The sequence below is a fragment of the Protomyctophum parallelum genome (assembly GCF_964188405.1).
Source record: "Protomyctophum parallelum genome assembly, chromosome: 21".
Classification (NCBI taxonomy): domain Eukaryota; kingdom Metazoa; phylum Chordata; class Actinopteri; order Myctophiformes; family Myctophidae; genus Protomyctophum; species Protomyctophum parallelum.
This window is the reverse complement of record NC_139713.1, coordinates 20250068-20270193: the sequence shown is the minus strand read 5'-3', so window position 1 is coordinate 20270193 and position 20126 is coordinate 20250068. Positions and strand designations below refer to the sequence as shown.

Genomic DNA, 20126 nt, shown 5'->3' with positions numbered 1-20126 from the left:
AAGACCCCGAAATAACTAAATTAAATAATAAAAAGACAAATATGATAGAACATTGTCAACCACATGACCCGGACTCCCCAAAGACGAGAGAGTTGAATCAAAGAGTCAAAGGAAGGCTTATTAAAGTCTGACATTGTGTTTGTGTACCCATACTGTATACGGCATGCCTTTATGGATTACTGCGAGGCAGAACACCCGGGTACACAATGAACACTTGTAATACTTATTAATATGTGTTTTCTAGCTGCTAGAAAAGCGACATAATACAAATTGTAAGTGTGTATTTCTCAATGGATTTGTGATGCGTTTTAATTTTATTTCAACAGCACAGTGAGGCATCGGTACACTGAACAATGTGACCTGAATCAGGGGACTGCCGGTCAGTGTGGTTCAGGGCAGGCTCAAGGCTTTTGTTTGCCGACTGATGACTGTGTCGTGTGTAGTGTGTACACTACAGCATAATGACTAGACAAAGGGAATGGACCCTCTGTTGAGACCCTCTAGTGACTCACTGACCCCTTTCCCACCCATTGGTTCCCAATGGGAGCCAGTTCAGTTATTTTTGGTTCTTAGTCCAGGAGCCTGAGCTCCAAAATTGGAACGTACGTTCATTCTGAATTGAGTGGGCAAAACCACGACAACGATTTATTGTATTACAAATTTTAACTATGCAAATGAGGCAAATAGGAAAATATGCAAAGAAAATTGAAAATATGAAAAAGCTACTACTGTGGAAGGGATATCATATATAATTTACTCCTATACATTTTTTTAAATACTGTAGGTATAGTTTTGCCAACTCAATTCATAACGTTCCAATTTTGGAGCTCTGGCTCATGGACTAAGAACCAAAAAGAACTGAACCGGTGGAAATTATCATGTTATACTTTAGCTATTGAAAAATAGCAGATCTACAAGCTCATAGCACGGCACAGAGTGCCACGCTACGAGCTTGTAGATCTGCTATTTTTGAATTTTTTTGAAAATGTGGCGCAAATCTTTGAATATATATTCTTTCAGAGCAAACGTTTTTAACTCAAATCTTTGCTTCTGGGGGGTCCCTGGAACAACTTATTTTCAGATGGGGCTCGGCGGCCAATTATATATTTTTTTGGGCGTCCTTGACATGTTTGAGAACGACTGACAGAAACTGTCAGGATTTAGAAGGCATTTGTAGAATCGTCCTAAGGTCTAAATGGGTTAAGGATAGTATTGTTGTTCTGTCCCATCCGTTCAACACTTTAGGTCCAAACAAGACAGGATGAACCTGGATGAACCCTACTAATTCTGATGAACCCACTGCATTTCTTCTTATCTTGTGTCACTCCAACGCCACCATTTCCAATTACACGCAAGATCCCCTTGCACACACGATATCACACAAATCTAAGGGGCAGATAACTATGAAATTTGTTCACAACAACACATACTAATGAAATGAAACATGCGCATGCGCACACACACACGCTCACACACACACACACACACACACACACACCCGCGCGCGCACGCAGGCACGAGAAGAGGGCATCAACCAAAAATAGCAGTTCTCAAATTGTGGGTGGGAAAACAAAAACAAGCCTTAATGCTAATGTTTTTATCGCATCAGGATTGCTTTGAAGTGCTATCATCATCATCATACTATAATTCTAACAATGTCTGAGTGTGTGTGTGTGTGTCTGTCAGAAACAGTGCCGTAACTCCTTACTGCCTGCACCAATCACTCCCACTTTTTTTCACACAGGCATTGACCATATGCATATGGAGGGCGTAACGAAGCCCTTTTTTCGATTTGACACATTAATGATTATTAATTAATTTATTAGTCAATTACAAACGCACCCAGGCGCAGTACCCTTCACGGCCACAAGGGGGGGGGCAAATATCTCACAACGGGTAAGGACTAGTAATTGTAATTCATCGTTCCAAACTATGTACCAGAGTGATGCAAAGGGAGTGTCTCGTTATTGTGACACTGCAATCCATGTGCGCTCGGTGCGACTGTGCGTGCATGAGTGTGTGTGCGCACATGTGTGCACGCACGTGTGTGTGTGTGTGTGTGTGTGCGTCCTACCGTCCGCTAAGCAGAAATCCAGCAACCAATGCCATCAAGACCAGCGCCAATGTAATAGAAACCGCTACGACGGACACCTGGGTGCGCTCGCTGGAGGCAGCTACTGTTGAGTTAAAATATGAAGAGGTTAGATAGAGAATACACAATATTCAGAGGGATATTTGTTTTCACAGCACGTTTCGACACCTAAGAAATAGTAGCATGCAACACGACATACAGGTAAAGACAAAACATCATCATCATCATCGTCAAAAAGCGGACCCTCGGCGATAGAGCCTTCTATGTGGCAGCCCCTGCCCTTTGGAACTCTCTTGCCTTGGAGAGACACCAGACACCAACAATGGACTTTGGAAGTCTGCACTGGTTACTCAGGCTTTTGGCAATTCATTTGTTTGTTTATTTTTCTGTATTGGAAAGCGTCCTTGGGCTTCTTGAAAGATAAATTCAGAGTGGACAAAACCACTGCTAAAGTGATGTTGTTTCCATTTCAGTGTTCTATGTCTCTGTCCAGATTACGGTACATTATTGTTCAGTGATGACTGAGGGGCGGATCAGCGACATTTGCTATTGCGATAGGGTTATCTATCTATATCTATCTACTGTATCTCTCTCTCTCTCAGGTTGTACTTACAGTAAGGGCTTGTTTGGAACTCGAACCGTCGACTGAAGGCTCCGTATCCCGCTGAAGTCCTCGCCCTTACCTGGAATATGTAAATAACAGTATAATAGTATAACAGTATAATAGTAAATAGTGCTGCACTATGACCATTATTACTGTAAAACAAAACTTAGATAATGTTTCAAATGATCTCATATGACAGACAGACAGACAGACAGACGACAGTAGATATTTTGAAAACACAATTGGTGCAGACAGCCGAATATAAATATATTTCCCTCCGTTTTCTGACCTGGAAGATATAAGCTGAGGAAGACTTCAAGCTGTCCACCACCATCTCTGTCTTTGTGGATTTGATGATGGTGTAACTGGAGTCCTGCTCCTGCAGAGGAGAGAGAGAGAGAGAGAGAGAGAGAGAGAGTGATGTTGAACCAAAATTAAAAAATCACACCCGTGTGAAGTGAGGGGCGTCGTACATCATCCAATAAAATAAAAAAAATATTCTTCATGAATGAATTGTGTTATTATCTTTAAACCATGATACAATGTTTAAAAAACTCATCTTTTCACCATGGTCATGTAAGATGACAACTGAATGTATGTGATTGGTTAGCCGATTTGCTTGCATTGTCAATGGCACTGTATCTCTAAATGAGACTGTATATAACTGTACAGTACAAAAATGAGAGTGAGACAGAGAGAGAGGTGGGGTGAAAGCAAAATATTAAGCATGCAGGGTGGGGTAGACAGAGAAACAATTCACTGTATTGATAGTAGTTTTCATAGTTTTCCATAGAACATTTAAAATACTGAATTGAGCGGTAGAAACAGACAGGAAGATACATTCCATGAGAGATTGCCAATGGATTCCAGACTTCACCGAACACTGGAGCAGCATCCATTCATCAAAACGCTCACGCACGCACACACGCGCAGGCACGCACGCACGCACGTATGTACTGTACTGTACATTCATTATTCATTAATTTAATACATTCTACAGAAGTCAGTAAGCACAATCAATAAACGCTGCACTGTTGACAGAGTAATAGAGAATGTGCATGGAGTTTACACTATCATGACAATTAGTTTACCTGACAGTGTTTCTGCAGTCATTCTGCAAACTGTGTCTCTGTATTATATACGGAATAAGAAAAGGACTGAGTAGCATGCAGATCAGTGATAGGCTCTTTGAATCTTTTTCTTAAAGCCTGTATCTGCCAAAGCTATACAAAAAAGTGTGTTGAAGAGATATTTCATATTTGTCTTCGTGTGAATATATATGTGCGCACATGCGTTTGTGTGTATTAACAAATGAATAAGACAAAGTGAATGTATTTACGAGGTGTGTGTGTGTGTGTGCACTCACACGTGCGTGCGCACATGCGTGTGTCTAAGGATCAGTTTCGCCAACTCCAACCGCATGAGGTTGAGACACTGCTAAATGCCCCCTCCATTAGCCTAAAGCCATTAGCTAACCACTGACCACAACTCTCCTGTATACCACCCATCTGACCTTCCAGGACACAAAGAGAACGGAGAACGAACAAGAGGGAATGAAAGAGGAGAGGAGAGGAGAGGAGAGGAAGAGGAGAGGAGAGGAGAGGAGAGGAGAGGAGAGGAGAGGAGAGGAGAGGAGAGGAGAGGAGAGGAGAGGAGAGGAGAGGAGAGGAGAGGAGAGGAGAGGAGAGGAGAGGAGAGGAGAGGAGAGGAGAGGAGAGGAGAGGAGAGGAGAGGAGAGGAGAGGAGAGGAGAGGAGAGGAGAGGAGAGGAGAGGAGAGGAGAGGAGAGGAGAGGAGAGGAGAGGAGAGGAGAGGAGAGGAGAGGAGATATGGGAGAAGCATTACACCGCTGAGCTTAAATACTCCGGCCTGGGTTAAAAAAGAGCAGCATTAACGCCAGATCAAAAACTGTATTTTCTGCCCCGTGATCTCACCCATATCTCCCCATTTACTGGACGGAGAATTCAAGAAGTGAAACAAAGTAACCGATACACTCAATGTGTGCCTATGTTGGAGCCCTGATGTCTAGTTGAAGATGAAAATAGGTTCTAAATGACACTTATACATGTAGAAGAAGTATTATTTATACTATAAATACAAAAAGAAATCCTTATGGAAGTATTTCTTTACACACGTTAAATGTGGGAAAGACACTGCGCTGTCCCTTTGAGCAAGGCAGTTCATTGATCACATATAGAAAAAAACACTTCAAAAAACGTTAATCTACAATAAAGCCTCGACTGGTATGGGAGCTTTTTTTTGCAAAGTTACAGAGTGCAGACTTCTATTATTTTTGAGTTAATTGAGCCAGTGTTTAGTTACAGCAGGTAGACAGTGAGTTAAGCTGTCACTGTTACATCATTTTGTTCTCATGACCTCACCACATTTAGTTTAGTTTAGTATTCTGCAGCCTTTTGTCTGGGCTGGCAGATGTTACATAACCGTAAGGGTTTTTCCATACCGTCCTTTCCACCCCGAACCCCGATTTCAACATCGTCCTACTCTGCTGCCCTAGGATAGACTAGTGAGTGTGTCTTGAAATCTGACTAAACCCTGTCTGTTTCTTCTTAAATGCTTAGTTTATGGAAAAAACCTGAAAAATACCTGATCTACAGAATTGCAAATCTAGAGCTTATAGATATGCTATAAATTGGGCTTTATTGCTTAACACAGTATGGACTTCGCTATCTGCTGTATAGGCACACGTTCCACCACCAAGCTTCCCTATGGGTGTGTGTTGCGTGTGTGTGTGTGTGCGTGCGTGTGCGTGCAAGCCGTGCTTAGGGCTTATTTTTATTAATCTGTCTCTAAAATGTGTTAGAGACCTGTATTTATTTTTAATTGTGTCCTGATGCGACCTGTGTGACAGTTGTATGATAATGATAAATACCCGGGCCACACGCTGCTACATAATGCTCGGCTGTGGGGAACATTTTAATGCAGCTTTGAAGTGATACGAGGACCTTTCGTTAGTCCTCCTTGTACAGTAGTTTCAACACAGCATGGCTCTAATCTTAACCCATTTTGGGGCGGGAACCACTTTTTGGTGTTTCCTTCAAGGTGCAGTATATCTATCTGTTAACTGAGTCGTGTATGGTAGTAAGTAACACAATAAGCTGCCACACCCACACAGCTCTTTAGATGTTGGTCTCCGAGCTTATCAAAGGCCTTCTTTGTTTTGTGTGACTGGGCTTGAATTGTTTCCCCAATATCATAACAATCTTATACCACCGACATACGGTGGTTATCTGGTCGTTTGGTATCTTTTAAAAATCTGATATTCAAAAGGACGAAATACAAAAACTTATAATCGTGTTGTTGAGGCAGCCAATCTGGGACTTATTTTAATGGATGAAACACATTTTCAAACAATCCGTAAGGTAGAGCATGTTGGTCCAAATGCAGCCCATCCCTCTCACCACTGTTGTCTTTCTCCTTACCATTATGTCTACGTACAACACCTCAAGAACAGTCTTTCCAAATGCGTGTATCTTTAATCTTGGCAGCCTGACGTACACGCAATATGCAACTCATCAACACACATCTCATCGCTGCACGAGGTGGTGGTGTCAAGACAAGACGTCGATGAAAGGGGCTAAGCGCTCGCAAATAGAGACGTGACATAAAAATAACTGAGATAGCGGAGAGGAATGAAGTATTCTTTTACCTTTTCAAAGTACTTGATCTCATACTCCAGGATGATGCCGTTGGGTCTGTCAGGTTCCGCCCATGAAACGGCGATGCTGTTCTTCCCCACGTGACCTTTCCTCACCACGCTGACTGGCGAGGGGGCTGCACACACACACAAACACACACATGCACACACACACACACACACACACACAAGCACACAAACGCACACAAAAGAGATTTCGACAGTAAGCAAACAACCTGGCACAGAGTGAAATCCCAGTAATAATGTAAAAGTGTGATGCAAGCCAGGGCAATCCTTATTTTCATTCCATTTCATTCATTCCATTTCATTGAGATGTAACCCCACAATAAACTGTGATTAGTACACAGAAGGGGATTACCTAAATCCAGCCAGTAAACCTAAAATATTTTTCTGCATTTCATTTTCAACCGCAATGGTTGCGTACCATACAAATGGTTGCGTACCATACAAATGGTTGCGTACCATACAAATGGTTGCGTACCCCAAATTATTTTGGGGGGTCCCCAAATTATAAAAAGGAAAAAAAAATGCAACTGAATGGCTGGAAAATGGAAAAGAGTTTACATAGTACAAAGAGTACATGCGTAAACTTTCCTTAATGATTATATCTGATTTCAGTATTAATTTATGATATATTTTCTATTAAGGTCATTTTTTCAGTCAGTTTGCATTGGCGGGGAGGGGGAGCGGGGGGCGGGGGGTCGCGAGACATGGCCAAAGCATTTCCGGGGGTCCCCAACCCCAACCAAAAACATTGAGAAGGGACAATAAAAGCAATACTCGGATAATCTTTGCTGCGCTTAAATTAGAGACTGCTGGCAAAACTGTGATAGCCGTGCACACAATATGCACAGGCAGCGCAGCAGTCATTCTATAACGTCAAAGAGGGTCCTGTAGTATAGGACTCATGTTTTAGCATAGCTTTCTTATCAATGTCCGACTCTCTCTCACAGTGCCTTTCCTTTTGTAGGACGGCATAATGGACCGGCGACATCCAGAGGAGGACGACAAGAGGACGAACTAAATCAAGAGAGAGGAAAACAACTGACTAAACACTTGGTCAACAGCGTTACACTCACAGAGTTAAATGGACATTGAGGATTGTACTGTGTAGCGAGGACAGGTTGGCATCGCCTCGCTGTCAAATTAATGAGTGTGCATCCATCATCGGGCCATCTTGACGTAACCCGAACCGCTGGTGCGTCTCCCAGAGGACCAGTTGGAGACTCTCTGTCATATAAAGAGCTTTTAACCAGCGAAAACGCTCCCTAAGGCGACAACCTAATACCTCACATACAAACAGTACAGTACTGTATGTGCGCGCACGTACGCGAGTGTGTGTCCTTTCCTGACTATAATTATGTTCCTGCATGAGTGTTCGTGAATGTGTGTCTCTATGTTCATGAAAGCATGTACACAAATGCACACATTTATTGTAGGTATGTGCATGGAGTATGATTATGCACATCTGTTGTGTGTGTGACACTGTGTGTGTGTGTGAGAGAGAGAGAAAGAGAGAGAGACCCACACACCGTTTAGATTTCAATAGTCTCAGCAGAGCTCATGGGGGAATAGATCAGTGCTACAAACAGAGTAACAGTATCCTGAGTGGACAGGCTGCACACAGCCCTGTAATCACCATCATCTTAAAAGCCCGAAACACGAGACAGACAGAATCCCGCACGCACGCACGCACGCACACGCACACACACACACACACACACACACACACACACACACACACACACACACACACACACACACACACACACACACACACACACACACACACACACACACACACACACACACACACACACACACACACACACAACGAAGAGTTGCCTTGCTGCTCTCTTCACCTATTCCTCTTTGTGAAGTGATCCGTTCTCAAGTCCTCTTTTATATCCATACAGAGTATTACAGACGGTTAGGACACTGGTATAGGATTGAAACCCAGACCAGTGACCTCGGCACAAACTGTATTTCTTAAGCGGCAGTGGCTCAGGAGGTGGAGCAGCCAATGATCCCCAGGTCCTCCCATGACTGCATGTTGAAGTTTTCCTGATCAAGACACTTAACGCTTGAGCAGCTTGGTGCATTGCATGGTTTCCTCTCCGTCTGCTTAATAAGCCTTTCCATCTGCTCAACCCCTGCCCTCCTCTGCGTTTGATTAATATCAAAGTGACTCGAGACTAAAGAGAGGTACAGAAAAGCCAAATGTATTGCTGTCGTAATGGCGTAAAAACATTCACTCCAGTGGATATATACAACAATGTCCTTCCTATCCTTTTTTGAGGGGCGCTAGCCCCTCCTAAATAAAGCTTCTGACCCCACACGTCTCATATTTGCCATTGCCAAATTAGGTCAAACGTCCGCCAAACATGACGAAAATGAAATTTGTGACAACAGGCATTCTGATTGGCCAGTATGAGATGATGCATGATGATGTACGATGATAAGAGTGCCCCTCACTTCACAAGGGTGTGATTTTTTTTTAATTAAAAGTAGCTTGCAGTGTGAAAAGTGACAGTCGAGAATGGAGAAAGCACGGAGAGAGAGAGAGAGAGAGAGAGAGAGAGAGAGAGCGGGCAGCACGAAGTCCCTGCTTTATTGCGATTGAGACTGTGTTGGTCGCGGAGTGGATGATAGATATAAGCTACTGGACACACAAAACAACCCTCTGTATCAAACATAAATGTATTCCAAGGCTGCGAGGCACGGTACTTCCATGGGCCATAGTGTAAGGCAACCTTGCACGGTGGATAATGGGTAATGGATTGCGCAGTCTTGTACCTGAGATCAGATTCTAAAAATGTCTTCTACATCCTGACAGTTTTCTGAAAAAGCTGTTTCTATGTCAGTGGTTCTTCGATTTTTCAAAAATAGCAGACCTACAAGCTCGTAGCGCGCCACTCGGTGGCGCACTATGAGCTTGTAGATCTGCTATTTTTCTATAGCTAAAGCATAACATAATGCTAACACAAAAAAGGGGTTCCCGCCCAAAATGGGTTAAAGGCAATGGCATGTAGCACGGTGATTGGTTTCATTATTGTAACGCCCCAAACCACACCTATGCATAATGTAACGGGTAGCGGAGGTGTTTTAGGGATTTAGCTGGGGTACAAGATAGCTTTTTTTTACGGGGGAACACCTCTTTTATGCAATGCTAAATCCTCAAATTATGGATTTAGTGCCTCTCACTCAAGACAGGGCCCATAGTGTCTAACACCAGTCTGATGAGTGATTGTAGGCGTGGAAGAGAGCGAGGCGAACCAAGAGAATTGAGAAATGGAGGCGGACATGATGGAGAGAGGAGAAGGGTGCGATAGAAGACAGATGACATGGAGGGCTTTGGAAGTGGAAAAGAGACAGACAGACAGACAAGAGCGCAAAGTGGATGGATTCAGCACCCAGTGTTAGTCAAGGTAAATAGAATTTCCTACAAGAACGAGACCTGTATGAATCAGACACCTTCCATTTATCAAACATCCTCATGAGAAAATTTTCGGTAAATGGTATTGATTTCATTTGGGGGAAATACAGATACCACACAAACAGCAGGTCCATAATATGTTGTTAAAGGGACGAGAAATATTTAAATGTTTTATTTGTCATAGTTTATCACTGGTACCCAATATTGTTTTCCGTTTAGGATAAATTGGTTTTCAGAGAGAGAGAGAGAGAGAGAGACAGAGAGAGAGAGAGAGAGAGAGAGAGAGAGGGGGCCAGAAAGACTAAATGTGTGGATGGATGTGTGTAAGAATGCCATCATGAGACAGCAACACTTCCTGGTTTATTAACGGTAACGGTGGTGTGTTCACACGTCTTATTGAGACGATTCCATTTGCGTCCGGGGTGTTGTTCCTACTAATTAACAAATCAAGAGCTCGAAAACATGGAAGCCCAATTATAAACTTGCCCACGCACACACACGCACACACTGACACGCACACAGACAGTAAGTCTCTTCCAATAACCTTTTGTGAGACTCTTTCCCCCCCCCCCTCCCCATCGATCTGGACCTGTGCCATGTCCCGCCTCATCATACAGGAAAATCATTGTGAAAAACTGTTCAGCGGACGAATGCAGGTGTCCAGAGTAACAAGATAAGAGTCGATGCTATCACAGGATGGAACTTAAGCCTCTCAAAAGCCTCTATCTGTCTGAGCCATCAGCCAAATCCATACAGTCCTTCAACCGGCTGTTTTATTAGTCTTTAGGCGAGAGAGGGAGAGAGAGAGAGGTTTGTAAACAACTTATTATTAGTGACACTTGTAGACACTGTTTTGTGGTACATGTCAGCGATAAGGAGTTGTTAATAGCGCCAGATCGGCAGTCATGCTGCCATGTAGAGCATTAGCAGCAGATCACAACACCGCTTGAGATCAAACTGTCATCTTTTTGCCAACAGCCCGACACCCAATCTGTCTTCAAATTCCAAGCTTTCCACCTTTATTTGTCTCAATACAATAAGTCGGATCGTTTACGCGATTCATCGCATGACGAAGTATCCTAGGGCTATATGTGATTAAGATATACAGTTTCTGTAATATGGCCCCTGGTTCTTCCTCTGTGCCATCATGCTTATATGACATTTTACTGTCCGGGCTCACCCATTTCATTCTCACCTAGAGCATCATGACCGTTTTGTAATACATCACACGGTGATGGTGTTGCTTGTCGAAACAGAACAGATCTCCAAGCTAGCTTTGGCCATTTTAAGCCTGATCAAATAATGATGTGTTTCACCCCACTGTGTTCTGTGACTGTGGTCTGTGTTCTGTGGGAGCAAAAACAATGTTAGCTCCTACTAAGCCGCAAACTGCATCCATGATCTATATCTCTACTAAAGATATATATCTCTAGTCTCTACTACACTGCAGACATTTAATGCCTGCAGTGTATTTTTACGAGGAATTCAAGCTACATTCACCCTGGACCTATCAAACAGGCCAGAATGTTAACAGAATGTTATTAGATTCTGTTCAAAGGCGATGGCTATGGTTAGACAGCCTTCGTGTGTCTGAACAGAATAGAATAAAAATCAATCAATTTAGAGTGCTGATGATCTTGTAGTGCCGTATAAGTCTACAATAGAGCACCGAAGTCTGACGTCACTTTCAGTAGAGGGCGTCTGTCCCCAGGTTCATGTATTTGTTTAGTTGCATTGAAATCCCCATTGAGGCGATTTGAGATCGCCTCATATAACAACTGTGTTTGAAAAATAAACATGTCACCCCGGCCGCTTCACTCATATGGATATGAAGAATCAACTGACTGAGAGAAAACGCTAATGTTACTGCTGCTGAATTAGTTAGATTTTCGCTAGAAGCAGACTGTATCATATATGAGTGACTGACTGTTGCAAACGATACAGAGACACCTTCCCGACAATAACGCAGAGACAGCTTGTTTATTTTTGGACCACAACGCTTATAGTAGACGATATTAAGATCACCCCATGTTATTCTCCATAGAGAAATCACTTTCGCGAACCAGGGGAATCGTCGGGATGAGCGAGTTACGTCAGGACTTCGGTGCTCTATGTTCTATCCCCAAATGTACTCACAAAACCCTCTCTCTCTCTCTCTCTCTCTCTCTCTCACACACACACACACACCCTCCCCTTTCCTGCCGCTTTCTTTAATCTCCCACTGAGTTCTACGTCACATACACGTCTTCAACACAGATAAATACAGCCTGCTGTCAGCCAATAATAATGTGTTTTTGAACGCCAATCCGGCTGATATTCTGACATGGACATATCCGTGCATCTGGTTATTACAGTTATGGTCCAGGAGGAGCTCATTCACATGGGACAGGAGATACAGTAGAGGGACAGGAGATACCGTACAGGGACAGGAGATACAGTAGAGGGACAGGAGATACAAGGCCTTCCAGACATGCTGGCTCGCTGCACAGCATTCATTCCACACACCGCCAAAGGATCATTAGCAGTCAACCAGTAGGAACAAATAAATAAATCAGAACGTTGGAAAACGTGAAAAAAATATATATGTTGGATATTTTTCATCAGGCCAAGAGGTCTTTTGGGGTCTGCGGCTTTGAAAGCTGCTCCGGGACCATTTACAGACGTTTCCGTTACTGGAAGTTGGCATATTAGTGGACACAGGGTGCAGAGAATCTCAATGAGTGTTTCCTTCTCTCCGATAGTGTCCTTAAATCCTACCTAAAGGGCCAATTCAGGGCTGGTCGGTCACCCATGAAAATCCCTCAGCGTTCATTTATTTTGGAGAGAGTACAAATGGAACCAGATGGACCTTTAAGGCTGAAATGCTTGGGCACATTGTCACGCAAGCATGGATTACAAACTCAGAGGCCCCTGGAGGGCACAAACAATTACAAGGCCCTTCCCTTGATGCGCATTCTGTGCGTGCATGCATGCATGCATGCATGCATGCATAAGTAGTTGCGATGGGTTGTTGGCCACTATTAGTGGTCCTCATAGCCAGGATGAAGGGGGCCGAGTGGGGGTCTAGTGGTTAGTAGCCAGAAGCCTCACTTCAGTGAAGTCAGCGTTCATTCATGACCACTGGCCAAATATAGCATTGGGAAACCATGTGGACAGTCCTGCAGTTATAGGTCAATGGCTCAGGGGTCTAGAGTGGCTGGATGGTAACCGCAAGGTTGCCTGTTCGAACCCCAGAGTTAGTGTTGAAGTGTCCTTGGGCAAGACACTGAACCCCTAATTGCTCCTGATGTGCCGTTTGGTGCCTTGCATGGTTTCCGCCGCCGTCGGTGTATGAATGTGTGCGTGAATGGTTGAGTTGATGCACAATCTATGTAAAGCGCCTTGGATAAAGGCACTATATAAATGAACCATTTACCAGGCATTTACCAATGTACCTCCATTGAGGATGGGGTTTTAAAAAACTAGATATTCAGGCCTGACGGTTCTACTGTATATTGCACTGATCGGAGCGATTGTTATGGCCATTCTAAGTGTTAAAAACTCCTGTTAATACTGCCACAGCAACAGGGCCCCGTGTGTGACTATTGTCAAGGCAGACCCCTGAACAGTGTTTGTGGCAAGTTTTGTGCGGATCGGAGCAACGGTCTGGATATTATGTTTGTGTCCGCCGACTCACCCTCTCGGCAATTTTAACCCATTCTGACCTGATATCAGATTCTAAAAATGTCTTCTACATCCTGACAGTTTTCTGAAAAAGCTATGTTTCTATGTCAGTCGTTCATTGATTTTTCAAAAATAGCAGACCTACAAGCTCGTAGCGCGCAACTCGGTGGCGCGCTATGAGCTTGTAGATCTGCTATTTTCAAGCTAAAGCATAACATAATGCGAATACCAAAAGGGGTATGAAGTTTCAAGAGAGGCTTATTGATGTTTCTATGACTCATCTGTGTGACCCCACCTTACATTAAAATGTGATCTCTATCTAGAGATCTTATCTGGATAATGAACTTTCCGATCCTGCCCTTGCATTTACACCCGGGCTGGCTTTGACTGAGATCTAATCACGCTGCAGAATCTGGTCACAGTCTGATAACGGGATGTGTGCTGCGGGCGTTTACACCTTGCATTTACATGTGTTTCTCTCCCTATCCAGATAAGATATCCATTCCAGATACAGACCACGTTTAAATGCAAGGTGTAAACATGGCTAAGAGATTACATATGGCTTATTTTCTCTTCCTCCTCCTCTCCCGTACCGACACTCAGGATTCCCCCCTTCCCCTTTTTACTCTCCACTCCACTGTCTGCCTGCCTCCTACCACCTCTCCTCTCCTTTTGCCAATGTCCCCTCTTCCTAAAATGTTACCAAATGGACCTCTGGAAGGGGCTGTAACTGAGAGAGTGTTACCAAATGGACCTCTGGAAGGGGCTGTAACTGAGAGAGTGTTACCAAATGGACCTCTGGAAGGGGCTGTAACTCAGAGAGTGTTACCAAATGGACCTCTGGAAGGGGCTGTAACTGAGAGAGTGTTACCAAATGGACCTCTGGAAGGGGCTGTAACTCAGAGAGTGTTACCAAATGGACCTCTGGAAGGGGCTGTAACTGAGAGAGTGTTACCAAATGGACCTCTGGAAGGGGCTGTAACTCAGAGTGTTACCAAATGGACCTCTGGAAGGGGCTGTAACTCAGAGTGTTACCAAATGGACCTCTGGAAGGGGCTGTAACTCAGAGTGTTACCAAATGGACCTCTGGAAGGGGCTGTAACTCAGAGTGTTACCAAATGGACCTCTGGAAGGGGCTGTAACTCAGAGTGTTACCAAATGGACCTCTGGAAGGGGCTGTAACTCAGAGAGTGTTACCAAATGGACCTCTGGAAGGGGCTGTAACTCATAGAGTGTTACCAAATGGACCTCTGGAAGGGGCTGTAACTGAGAGAGTGTTACCAAATGGACCTCTGGAAGGGGCTGTAACTGAGAGAGTGTTACCAAATGGACCTCTGGAAGGGGCTGTAACTCAGAGTGTAAAAACCATAGACTGTAAAAAATATGGACAAAGCGTTCCCCGGGTCTAACATGAACGTAAAATGAAGCCTGAAATCCCTTGCATTCTAATGCACTGTAAATCGCCATCTTTCTAGATCCGTTTTGGACCAGCTGGCCATTGGCTGGCTCCGTTTGGGTCCAGCTGGCCATTGGCTGCCCAGACAACGAGGCGGGACTTCCCCCCTTCTTCTCCGTTGGTTTTTATTTTGACTCGAGTGGGAGGAGAAGACTCTTGAGTGGGAGGGGAATCCCGATCATAGACGGTAACGGTAGCCACGCCCCTCAGAACATACGCAACTTTATGGTCATTATTTTAATTAATGGGACCATAATTTTCCAAAAAGAATATTATGACATTAGAAATGAGACTTTAAACTAGTGACTGGAAGAAGAAAGTATTCATGACCATGTTTATTAAGGTAATACAGTCTAGGTGAAGTTGGGCCAAAATACATGGGCCTCTATGGAGCTATGGGGCTTTTTGGGTCCAGTCCAGCGCCACAACAGGCCATTATATGAACTACCGATTTCAAATGAGGCTTCACGAAATATCTGGCTGACTGCCCCCCTGGTAAAAACCTAATCACACTCGTGTAAAGTGAGCGCAGGTGCCTCTTATCATGATGATGACGTACATTCAGTACATTCTGTGCTCGGCCAATCAGCTTGAGCACATTCCGTGCTAAACGGACATACACACAAAGCCGTGCATCGGAGCGGCTGCAGAGCTATAGAGTGTGTGCAACATCTGCACACACTCGAGAGTTTAAGAGCTGAGGATTTGGTTGTGAATTCGGCAGGGCTTCACGCAGAGCCACTGTGAAATCACCCGCCTCATGGGTTCCTTATCGAGGACGACACTTGTCACACATCAAACAACACATCCTGCCTGCATGCTCTTCTCGCCCCCTCTTTCTGCATCTCTCCATCTCTCGACCCTCTCTCTCTCTCTCTCTCTCTAATGCCAACTCTGGATTTGTCCTCTCCTTGCGAACACATTTGCACACACTTTCTCACTCATACACAAACAGGGGGGCTGGAGGCAGGTAGGAGGCACAGTTCCACATGCAACTGTACCATGTATTGCACCGACCCATGCAACAGCAAAGTCCTCCGTTCATTTAACTTATGGACTTTAGGACTGGGGCAGATTCTAAAAACGCCTTCAAAAATACTGAACTAAGTTTTCTGAACATTTTCAAATATGAATTCATAAATTACAAAAATGTCATGTTGCTAATATACTGTACATAGCAACAAGAACCCCAAAAGATGTTCTCGTCCTGAAGGGGTAAAACACCACAAGGGGCTTCCCGTCCTGAATGGGTTAAATCTGAGAGTATAAATTATTTAATACTGCACGTATCCAGCATGACCTATGTACATGATTGATAATAACCACTTAAACCCTATACTTCTGCTATTTTCACCAGATGTCTGCGTCGGACTCTAGGGTTCAAGTGGTTGATCATAACAGTATGTCATGACAACAGTTGCTATACTGGGAGACCAGTGACCTGCAGTGGGGGACTGTTGGTGTTACTGTAAGGTTCCCACCCAGTGGCCAAGAGTAGAAGACTGGTGTTGGTGGCAGCGGTGGTTGAACTGGACAACCGTCAGACGTGGATGTGTAGGACTGAGGCCCAGGGTGTAACAGGTCAATAATAATTGTCAAGCTGATGATGTTCTCCGGCTTGGTAAAGGTTTATACAGATAAACACAGCTGTGTTATTTGTTGACACTTGCAACACAAAGTGCCTCTGTATTTCTCGGTCGGTTGAGTAGTCGTCCATTCCAATACTTTTATTCCCAAACAAGGATCATAATCTTGTCACAAGATAAGATCTTGTTTAGGGGAGATCATTTGTGTGATCTTGCCATGGAGTGCACTACCTATAGCACTACCATTAGGCTTCAGGCGTGATCTTTGTTCTAGCGCCACCCACAGGCCAAACATACCTTGCACTCAAAGGGCTGTATTTTGCGTGTCTTAAATACCAGGTCTTATTACTTATCTTAAGACCTGGAGGCGTGGTCAATGCTCTTTGGCCACTCAGAATAGCCAAATGGCATTGATCACGCCTCCAGGTCTTAAGTTAAGTCATAAGACCTGGTACTTAAGACACGCATAATACTGCCCAAAGTATCTTACAATGTAATAAGCAGATTGCGGGCTGGACCCCACTGGTTCTGGTGATCCTATGGCTCTCGTGCTTCCGTTTATGGATAGACATACCGAGGAGGAGCAGCACAGCTTTTATAATCTTAGTCTCGTTAGTGTGCAGCTATTCTTATTCCACCAACACCCTCAACAAACAGCAGGGAGCGTTGTCTTGATGTGGCTCCAGCAGTATATTTAGTTTGACTGTTGAGGGTTTCAGTAACACTCCCTCTCCGACTCTAAACGCGGCTTTGCAGACCGACACATTTGTATCCGGCCTGCAACAGCTAACGCAGTGCAATCTAAACTAATCTAATCTAATCTCTTAATCACCGTTGAGCCCATTGACTGGCTACCTTTAAGCCGGGCCCCCAAAATACTGAATGCAAGTGACGGAGTGCCACTGGCAGTCACAGAGACATCAGCAGGGTTAAACAGGGCCACAAGTATTGTTGTCTAATGTCTACTGTCAACATGCCATCTGCCTCTTCCTGTCACGCACGCACGGACGCACGCACGCACGCACGCACGCACGCACACACACACTCACGCACGCACGCACGCACGCACGCACGCACGCAAACTACTACCACTTCTTACTATTCCATGATCGTCAATGAACCATCTGTCCCACAAACAGAAATAAAATCGTCTCCTCTGAGGCTGTTTTTCTCTCCGCTCTGTCCTCCAGATGGAGAGAGAGAGTGAGAGTGCCATAAGGGCCTCTGAGTAAAATTTACTTTTTGTTCTTACTGTTTCGTTATGCCGTTTGCATGTTATCCACTTTTGTGGACAAGTGAATACAAAGGCCACATCTGTAGCATTAAAAAAAAAAACGTCGTCCAATCGTAATTATAACAGCTTAAATATAATAGCTATACAAAAAAAAAAAAAGAACTGCACTAGCCGAGACACCTGAAATGATAATGGCAGCCATAGATGGTACTGTACTGAGTAACTAAAAACAAAATATTTAAACTACTTTAAGTCTTGTGGTGATTTGTAGGAAAGGTAGACAGTCCACACACCTGAGATAGACAAGACAAGACCTGAGAGAGATGGAGAGAAACCACATTGGGGAGAGACAGGTGTGAACGAGAGAGACACAACATTGGGCAGAGAAGACAAGAGACTGGTGACAACCTCACTGCTAAAACTGGGTCAGAAAGGCATCTGTGGGCAGAGGTCTCCGACCGTCTGACAACGCCAGACGTGGGTTCAGCAGGAGAATCATTGGTTCAGCAGGTGAGTGTGTGAGGCAAAGTGTTTCGATGACTACAATGACCGATCGACCTCTACATCATCTCTTTTCGTCACTTAATGTCTTTAAAATGTCATGTGCAGCCCCGAGTGGCTATAGGGTAGTGGTCCACCTAGCAGCCTGACCCCGGACCCAGACGGAGGTTTGCTGGGTGTCACCCCCGTTCTCTGTCTCCCCCATTTCCAGTCAGTCTACTGTAATCTATAGATGAAGGCAAAAAGCCCCCCCAAAAATATCTTAAAACGTCAATTTAAGTAAAGTTAGTGATTCAGTAAAAGTGAAGATAGAGGACATTATACATATTTTTTGTGCGGATGTGCAATCGTTAGTGATGGGAAATGTATCCAGTTGATACAATGAAATCCTCACTGTGTACTCAATGAGACATCCGAGTTCCCCTGCTCATATTATTACATTTCCGACAGAGCCTAGCTGTACCTGTATGCATTGCGCATAAGGTTTCCACTGGCGTATGCTGTACTGTACCTGCATACTGTACTGCATGCTGTACAGCAGAACAAACACAAACCAAGTTGTACATCCAAATATGGTTGGTGGGGCAAACAGAGATGCTGGGTAAGTTACCTAAAGTCGCCTTGCACTGGGATTCTTAATGCTTCATTTATATTCCATCGTATGACAAAAACAGCAGATCTACAACATCTACATCACAGAGCATCACATCGCGGCACATTGTGAGGCTTGCAGATCTGCTATTTCCAGCACATGACACGACAAACCAGTACGACAAACTATAAACCAGGCTTAATAAGTATTTCTCTACAAATTGTTAATGAGTTGGCAGTTGGGGTACAGGCTTTATATATATACAGTATACACACTGTATATAAATATAGCTCATCTCTAGTTAAAAATACCACAGCACACCACTGGCAATAAATAACTCCAAACACAGGATCGCAGACACAAAAGCGGAGGATGATAGCGTACACATCATGGCGCCGACAAATCCTGTCCTGTCAACTCAGCCCATCCAACCAGCAGGCCGTCGCCCCGACCTACCTGCCTGATTGGTGGTCACATTGAGGTCGTACCCCGACCTACCTGCCTGATTGGTGGTCACATTGACCTACCTGCCTGATTGGTGGTCACATTGACCCGACCTACCTGCCTGATTGGTGGTCACATTGAGTGACACGTACTGCCTGGAGTGGCCGCCGGCCAGCTCCGACACGCCGTTGACGGCCTCCAGCAGGAAGCTGTAGTTGGTGTGAGACTGCAGGTCGGCCACCATCACCGACGTGTTGGCCAGGCCCACGCGGCGCGGCAGGAAGCGCACGTTGGGGCCGCACTCCTCCAGGCCTCCCCCCCGCCCCCCCCCCGCCGGGAGGACCCGCCGGCACAGGATGTTGTAGCGCCCGTCCTTCCTGCCGCCGGTCTCCGTGGGGACGGACCACTCCAGGAAGACGCTGGTCTCGTTGACGTTGGAGATGGCGTTGCGCGGCGCGGACGGAGGGCCTGTGAGAACAGAGGACTTTGTTTACGGCTGGGGTTTTCCGTCTTCGGTGGGGTTTTTTTTCAGACCAAGGACCCCTTAGCGGAGAGAGAGATGACACAAGGACCCCCACTATACACACACTGTGTTGCAGATGAACATTTTCACATATTTCATAGATAGCTTCATAGACTTATTGTTCATGTGTATTTTCAGACATTTAACCACTTAAAGGTGTAGGGAAACGGAAATGGTTATCAATTTATTTTGAAGTTTCAACATGAAACACCGGTCTGAAGTTTCTAAACCAATCAGAGCGTCGCATCCCTTCAGGCGATGGGACGGTAGCTAGGGACGGTAGCTATGCTATACGCAACACGCATGGTGTGTGTTTGTTT

At 44.7% G+C, this 20126-nt stretch overlaps 1 protein-coding gene across 1 annotated transcript in view; it reads right to left on the bottom strand.

Moving 5' to 3' along the window:
* The window catches only part of epha5 (EPH receptor A5), a gene marked incomplete at its 3' end in the record, with an annotated part of 104892 nt that overhangs the window by 24986 nt on the left and 59780 nt on the right, over window positions 1-20126 (bottom strand). Inside the window, exons 5-9 of the mRNA XM_083793285.1 lie at window positions 19401-19751; window positions 6363-6487; window positions 2986-3075; window positions 2706-2775; window positions 2075-2177 (exon numbers count right to left, since the gene is read on the bottom strand). Of these exons, the coding sequence (XP_083649411.1) occupies window positions 2075-2177; window positions 2706-2775; window positions 2986-3075; window positions 6363-6487; window positions 19401-19751 (739 nt within the window). The remainder of the gene's footprint in view (window positions 1-2074; window positions 2178-2705; window positions 2776-2985; window positions 3076-6362; window positions 6488-19400; window positions 19752-20126) is intronic.